At 38.9% G+C, this 8,443-nt stretch overlaps 1 protein-coding gene across 2 annotated transcripts; it reads left to right on the plus strand.

Annotated features, from left to right (window-relative positions):
- The first annotated feature begins 62 nt into the window (after positions 1-62).
- On the plus strand, positions 63-5,513 carry sgk2a (serum/glucocorticoid regulated kinase 2a). 2 transcript variants are annotated; one of them, XM_042099193.1, is made up of 14 exons: positions 63-435; positions 862-993; positions 1,145-1,211; positions 1,318-1,385; positions 1,586-1,643; positions 1,821-1,904; positions 2,581-2,712; positions 2,958-3,070; positions 3,172-3,208; positions 3,295-3,381; positions 3,660-3,755; positions 4,028-4,183; positions 4,278-4,367; positions 4,750-5,513. In XM_042099193.1, the coding sequence occupies exons 3-14, from the start codon at positions 1,194-1,196 to the stop codon at positions 4,903-4,905; spliced, it is 1,095 nt and encodes a 364-aa protein (XP_041955127.1). In that variant the 5' UTR covers positions 63-435; positions 862-993; positions 1,145-1,193; the 3' UTR covers positions 4,906-5,513. The 2 variants fall into 2 exon arrangements, with proteins under 2 accessions (XP_041955127.1, XP_041955126.1); XM_042099192.1 differs by lacking the exon at positions 862-993.
- Positions 5,514-8,443: the final 2,930 nt, after the last annotated feature.

The raw sequence follows: 8,443 nt of genomic DNA on the forward strand, positions 1-8,443 counted from the left end.
GTCTCAGATAACCAAGTCGGAATAGAACGCCATTGCTAGAATTCTAAAACTGCTTCGTGCTGTAGACGAGTTTGAATATTTGGAAGGTAGCAGCTGTTTCCAAAGATGAAGTTACGATGATATAAGCAGGCAGTTACTTTGCGACAGAGCCGAAAGACAGTCGTGCGCCGCACACACTTTCACGCCTCCACCTTCGTCCATAAGCTGGGCTAGGCTGAGGTCGAGAAGTTTCAGGTCTTGCTAATGATTGACTCTGTTGTTGTGGTGGACGGGACAGGTTTCGTGCTGTGTGACGTGACCTTCACCACACAGTGAAATGTAATAATGCAGTGTAGACAGCCGCTCTGCAATGTGAGTGCGAAGTTCTTCTTCCAGCTGTAGAGTAGCCAAGGCTGACTGACTTTTACCTTTCTGAGTGAGTCGTAAACTGCAACGGTAAGTTATTTCATTCAATTTTTCGATTTTCATAGCCACCGCGCAAAATAGCCGTGCGTAATTCCAATTGCGTGCCGCTCCGTGCTACGTCTTATGGAACTGTATTTTTTTTTCCCTTTAAAGGGACTTTGGACAGTTTATACTGTCAGGGTATAACAACAGGTTGCATTAAAGCCAGTCATCAGGACATTAATAGCTTAAAGAGGTCGTATTATATTGTATCAAATTGGAAAATGGCATTGTGGTATCAAATGGGAAAGTGCATTTGAAGCGCAATGCTTCGGCAGATATCAGTGCACCGTCTTTGGCTTTTAGACGTGTCGTATTCTGGTGTAAACACCAGAATGTTGACATGACTTAAATATGATGTTTGGTGAAACCTTTAATGTTGTGGTTTCTGTCTATTTTTCTTTCTAAATCACAAAGAATAAAAACTGAGGCAGATGAAATAGACTGTATGGAGCCGGCGGACCGCCTGACTGTCACTCTTGAAGAACAAAATGACAATCATGACTACTTGCAGATTTGATCAATTCACATCAACACAATGTTTACTAAATATGTTCACTGACATGAACTCTCGAGTTGCCGAAATTTCGTCTTTCATACGTTTTACGTTACAAACCAGAATATCCAGTTTAAGGATAATCTTAACCTCACAGCAGATTTCTATCGGTAAAAGATCCTTACGTGTCATGTTTCATTATAGGTCCTATGTAGCCTAAGTCTTGTCTGCACAACTGGAATGGACCAAAATCATGGCACATTGTAATCAAGTAAGTTTTTTCCCCAACTGTACACCAACAAGTATCCAAGCATCAAATATGTGGAGTTACTGTTACCTGAATGTTTTGCCAAAATTATCTTAAATTTGTTCCTCAGCTTGCACCACCACCATCGCCACCACCATCGCCAAGCGATGTTAATCTAGGGGTTTCAGCCAATCCCCAGTGAGTAATTGTTAGAATTTGTAACACCTTAATCAAGTATATAGAACCTCCATAATGTAATGAGAGATGTAGGCCTACTTCTGATATGTGAAATATTAAACCATACTTGAAAAGGCATCTAGTGAATTAATTTGTATTATCTTGTCATTGTTACATTAAAATGGCATTTTGCTGAAAGCCCCATCTCTTTGTACTTTCAGTGCTAAGCCTACGGACTTTGATTTCCTTACTGTTATTGGAAAAGGGACATTCGGAAAGGTAAAGGAGTCTGCACAGCCTTTCCTATTCAAAGGGCTGCACACAGCTTTCAGAAATGATTAACCTTAAATGGAAGTTTGTTGAGGTTTCATAGAAATTACTAAAAAAGGCTTGAATGAATGCCTTGGACAGATCTCGTTAAGTTTCTCATGCACTTTATTGTCAAATCAATTTCAGGTCCTGCTTGCCAAACTGAAATCAGATGGAAAGTTTTATGCAGTGAAGGTTTTGCAGAAGAGAATTATTCTGAAGAAAAAAGAGGTGTGAACTGAACTAAATCACTGTCACTTGTTATTCATTTACATACAAATAAGCATATGCATACAAAGCCATGTTGCCAGTTTATTAATGCACTCTTCACTTCCGTCTGCTTTGGAGATACAATCTAATCTAATCTTATGTTGCTCTGTTGCTCTTTGAACTGAGACAATCCTCTTTTACAGCTTCTGCTCCATACAGCTGTCTGCCATGCCCCTAAACGCAGGCTGAATATGCTTGAGTAAAACAACACTGTCAGCATTTTATCCAGAGCATATTGATCTGATTCATTCTTTTTGTATTATTTTTTTTCATGAATGTTGGCACCCAATTTGTAAGCAAGAAAATCATAAGGAGATTTGATTATGCTTGCTGATTTGATTACACTGCAGATTTGATTATTTGATTTGAGGATATCAGATTAGATCATACTACCATTTCAATGTTTTGCGCACTATTATGTCAACAAAGGACGGATGGTCAGGGAAGCTGTGGCTTCGTTTTTGTGGACATTTACTGGTCTGAAAAGTCTTAGTCAGATTTCCATTCGCGTTTCTCTCTGGTACCTACCAAACAGTAGCATTGTGTTGGTTGGCTCCTTGTCTCGTGGCTGGTGACTGGCCGGTCTCCACATTCTGCGCCTTGTCCACTGCTTCAATGCTGCTTTTGTCCCTTGCAGCAAAAGAATATTATGGCCGAGAGGAATGTGTTGCTGAAGAGCCTGAAGCACCCCTTCCTGGTTGGGCTGCACTACTCCTTCCAGACACCAGAGAAGCTTTACTTTGTCCTTGACTATGTCAACGGAGGAGAGGTACTGCCAAGGGCCAGGACTCAGGGCAGGGTCATTAGATGTGTAAATTAATGTAGATGATTGGGTACCATATCAAGTCAAGTTAGCAAAATTATAGGTCTTCAGAGACGGTCATTCTGGGCATTTATAAGAGCATTTGAACCATCTCGTGATTTTACAGTTTATTTTTAAATACTTGAATGGCAGGTTGATGCCTTGTCAGTACTTGTAATGATGGAAACTGCATGTTTCTTTCCATTTCTCAGCTTTTCTTCCACCTGCAAAGAGAGCGGTGTTTCTCGGAGCCACGAGCTCGCTTTTACGCTGCAGAGTTAGCGAGCGCCATTGGTTACCTGCATTCTCTCAATATTGTATACAGGTTGGTAATCACCAAGACTGATGATGGCTTTTTGTCATTCATATATGGTATGTTTATAGTTTATATTAAAATATTAAAATAAACTTATTTTCTTCAAAAAGGGATCTAAAACCAGAAAACATTTTGTTAGATGCTCAGGTAAGGACATCTCAATTGATATTTGGGGCATTTTGAGGAAAACTGCAGTATCTGTATTCACTGTTTGCGATTGTGGTTTGTTCCAGGGCCACGTAGTTCTAACTGACTTTGGCTTGTGTAAAGAGGGACTTGAACCAGAGGCCACTACAACTACATTTTGTGGTACCCCAGAGGTGAGGATTCAGACATGTCTGGGAGGAGGATTTTTCTCTTTCTACTTTTGCGACATTTAATGACACCATTAACTTTTAAGAGAACTCTCCACAATGGACCATGAAGGTCTTCGTTTGTTCAATGTTCCTTCGATCCATGACAGCTCAATAAGATTCAGCTTGTGAACGTGAATGTGAACGTGTGACCTGTGCTGACTTGAGCATTGAGTGGTATCCATAGAGATACAGTAGGTCTTGTATTTGTCTCCTTATATTTCCGTACCGCCCACTTTCCACAGTACCTTGCCCCTGAGATGCTGAGGAAGGAGCCTTATGACCGCACAGTGGACTGGTGGTGCCTAGGATCTGTGCTTTATGAAATGTTGTACAGCCTGGTGAGTATAGTTAGACATTACAAAATATACAATTTGATCAACAATTTGCTCCAAGGCGACCTAGTTATGGTGAATGTGGATGTTTTTCAGGGCTAGTATTCCATGGAAGCTGAGTTTCACTTTGTCAGCTCTTTAAATATTGGCTCTATGCATGTGGATACCAGTGTAACAGGGCTAGATACATTGATTGTGTGGGTAACAGTGTACAGTAACTTGGCTTGACACAATATTAGCTTTTTGATTGTGATATAATTTTCACACATCCATCACAGCCTCCTTTCTACAGCCGGGATGTGGCGGAGATGTACGATGGTATTCTGCACAAGCCTCTACGTCTGCCACCAGGGAAGTCTGATGCTGTCTGCCACCTCCTTTTGGGACTTCTACAGAAAGACCAGCATCAACGCTTAGGGGCTTCTTCTGATTTTGTGAGTGATTGTGCTTTTTTTGTTTGTCATTTACCAAAACCAGCATATTATATGCATTATTGTGCATGTCACAATTTGATTAATTGATTTTCAGGTGGAGATAAGAAACCACATTTTTTTCTCCCCCATCAACTGGGATGACCTCTATCACAAAAGAATCACTCCTCCATACAAGCCAAGTGTGGTAGGTGTGGCACAATGTAAACAGTGTACTCTTGATGTGTTTCCTCTTAACCCACTGGGGAGTACAATCTGATGTTTTTTAGAACAGGTTGATTAATTGTTTCTTGTACAGTGACAAGAATGTGACCATATGCACAACGGTTCCATTGGAGATGTAATAATAATGAACTAAAGTGACTGATCAAGTTTAGGTTCAAATGGATTTATATAGAAACATTTTCATACACAATGGTCATTCAATGTGCGCAACATGCTTTTATGCATTATACTCTAGATCAATCAATGATGACAATAAGACATATATAAATAGCAGCATCAATTCTAGACCTCCACTGAATTATCTGAAGAAAAAAAAAAACATTACTTCGGTTCTGCTTCCACAGAAAGGTCCAGCTGACATTCAGAACATCGACCCAGAGTTTACCCGGGAGATGGTACCCAATTCGGTGGGCCGTACTCCAGATCTTGCCTCTAGTTTTGCCACCAGCAGTTCCAATGCTTTCAATGGCTTCTCCTATGTTGAGGACGGCTTTCTCTGAGGGTGCTCATCTCAGAACCACTCATTCACCTGGGCTGTGACATTATGGTGTACAAGAACAGAGGAAAACACTAAAAGCCCTTTTCATTAAACTGCACATTGGTGGACATGTGGGAAAAGGGCTTATGGGAATATAAAAGCTGTTAATTACAAATAGTATGCGTACATCTGTTGGCAGGAATAGGGTTACCATAGAAATTGCTGATTCAGCTTATTAGTGCATAGAATTGTGTTCTTGTGTCACAAAGCAATTCAAGGTTGGCATGATGAAGGAACTATTCCTTTCTCTCACATAATACATTAGAAACCTGAACTGGTTTTATACAAATTTAGTTTAATCAAACTCAGGACACTGTGCAGCCTTATATGAGCATGTGAAGGATTGATATTTTGTCACTTGGTAAACACTGTTTGAACCACATGCTTAGAGTGCAATATTTGTAAACTGTATTGTTGTAAGTATGGCTTGTCTGTCGGACTGCTTTGCAAATAGTGACCAAATTTATTTTCTGCGCACAAAAAAAGTCACTGTTGAGTTGAATGATGATTGTTGACTTCTAAAAGTGTATATAATCTTTTATTAAACTGTGTATTCATGTTTAATAACCATTGCATTTACAATAAGTGACTGTTATTTGACTAATATTTGACTTTCATTTTTGGATAGGAATTTATGTTTTACCTGGATTTTGTACATATAGCCTTGCACTTTATAATTAGGATAACAATCTTAACAAAAACATTGCCAGGGATCTGTACTTAACAATGTTGATGGAGAGTGCTTGTCATGCACTACTCTTGAGTGCCAACAAGCTGAATGTGTTCATCCATGAAGACAGATCTTTCATGAGTGAATGCTTTCAACAAAAGAAAAATCAAACAAAAGACAGCTGACTGTTTTTGATAAAAGATCCAAACACTTAAATCCAGAAATTAATCCATCATGTCTCATGAAACAGTGTATGATAGCTGACAAATCCATTGCCATCCGTGAGGATTGACTCTGCTTTAACATTAGAGTAATATAAATGTATAATAGATTGCATTAAATAAATAAAAAAACACACACACATGATTGTGTGTAACAAGTGCAGTCCTTGATAACTCATTACATTTTTGTCAGCAAAATCTCATTCGTCCTGCTGTCCATCTATGTGTGTACTACTCAAGGTCAAGGTAATTGTATTGTCCCCAAGGGGCAATTATTTGCACAGCCAGCAGACAGACATAAGGACAAGACGCACAACAATACATAAAAACATAAAAGAAATACCCACAGTATCTAAAACACAATAATAAAAATAAATTTATTTAAAACAGTTTTGGCAGACTGTTTAAAATGGAAATTTAGAGATAAAAGTAGAGATAAAAGAGTTTCTGAGTCTATTGGACCTGAGGGGAGTACTAAACTGGCAGGACAGGGGATGGCTAGGGTCAGCTGCAATAGATTGGGCCTTCTTTGCCACTCTGTTAGAGTAGGCGTAAGGGAGAGTGGCGAAGTTGATGCCTGCAATCTTGCTACATGTCCTGACGATACTCTCCAGTCGATTTTTGTTTTTTATGGACAGAGAACCAACTTAAAACAGACTCAATAAAACAGGAATAAAACATTCTCATAAAAGTGGGGTCAATGTTAAAATTCCTCAGTTTGCGATAAAAGTACATGCGCTGATGGGCTTGGCACAAACAACATCAGTGTGTGAATCAAAACATAGCTTGCTATGGGTGCATGGGTGTATGAGTAACAGAATGTGAATACCATGCCTGAGTAAGTAGGACTGTAAATTGATAACGGTTAATATGCCTGTACTGGTATAAGCAATTTCTGTTACATGTATGAAATCAAATAATTATAATTATAAAAAAAAAACAAAAAAAACATAGCTTTTACTGTCTCAACTGGTTGGCCATCAATGATAGTGGGGGAGAACAGGGGGGCACTGCTTCCTAAAATCAATAATTAGTTCCTTAGTCTATGATACATTTATGTTTAAAAAGGAGTGCTTACACCAATCATTAAAATCATCTGCAAACTTAAAAACCTGTCTTCCATCATATTGTGAACGACATTCATTCGTGTATAAAACAAAGAGGAGAGGGGAGAGGACACATCCTTGGCGGGAGCTGGTAGAAGATAAAAGATTGCCAGATAAAACACCATTAACTTTAACCCTTTGGGATCTGGAGGTTAAAAAGTCAACTAATCAGGCTATTAGCCCTGGGTTGATGTGTGTCTTTGAAAGTCTGTCTGCTAAAATGTCTCATACACTGAAATATCATCTATCATCTACCTATTGACCAGATCAAGCACTGTGCCTTTATTACAATTGCTGGCACAATAGACTCAGCTCAGAGGCAGATGAAACCCATTTAAAATGATTTTCTTTTTAATTTAAAAGATTTCAAACTTGGTATCCAGAACCCCCACAGATCCTCATTGGTTATTAAATCCAACAGTAGGAAAATGCCAATACCAATTGCCAGACCTAACATTCCAGCACATTATTTAAAGATTTACATATACATGTATGCCAAACTAAATATTTAAGGTAAAAACATCTCACACCAGTCAATCACAATCTTCTGAAAATACCTACATAGCATTATCCAAGGGCTACTGAAACATCTTCAATGTCACTTAAAGCCGGTTTTCACAAAGGAGATCCAGGTGAGTGACAGAGTTCTACTGCCCACGTTCTACTAAGAGTTCTACTGCCCACGTTTTGACATTTCTCTTCATGAAGTCCACAGTGCAGGTTCACCATAGACAGTGAGAAGAGTGGGTGGGCCCACACCATAGGGCTGGCAAGGGAAATGACCATATGGAAAGACATACAGTATGTGGATGAAATGATGACATTTAAAATGCAATACTGCCCTCTGCTGGTCAAATAGATAGATAGATAGATAGATAGATAGATACTTTATTGATCCCCAGGGGAAATTCAAGATGCATTTTTCCAATTCATACAAGGCTTTGAAACTTGCAACCCAATGTCCTTCTTGTACAATGTACCTCACAGGATAACTAAATATTTGAATGCTCACAGAATTCACTCTGTTGATGACTCTAATAGACAAATGCAACCAGCTGCATTGAATCTAAACTGGGTGAAGTGCTGATGAGTTTGTATCTTAATGTTTTCACGCTCAGAATCAGCTTTATTGGCCAGGTTTGCGTAAAACAAACAATTTGACTCCGGTTAATCTTTGCTCTCAAAGTAAAACACACTTAACATATAAGAATAAAAAAAAAGAGTATAAGAATAAAAACAGGACAGTAAGAATAGAATGAAGGGCAGTAGATATGGCTGTATAAGTAAAAATACAGTATATTTGCAAATAAATAAATAGACACTATGTCCCTGTCAAGGTTGCCAAGTCGTGGACACCTCAACTGACAGCTCAACTGCTTAAGAAACTAAATGCAACGGCCTGCAAAAATACACAATGCTGTCATTTGGGGGAAAAGACCATGCCTGGGTTTTAAGTAAAAAAAATACCTAGACCATACAATGACACAACTAGGTGTTGAATAT

This window comes from Alosa sapidissima, chromosome 7 (genome assembly GCF_018492685.1).
Source record: "Alosa sapidissima isolate fAloSap1 chromosome 7, fAloSap1.pri, whole genome shotgun sequence".
Taxonomy (NCBI): Eukaryota; Metazoa; Chordata; class Actinopteri; order Clupeiformes; family Clupeidae; genus Alosa; species Alosa sapidissima.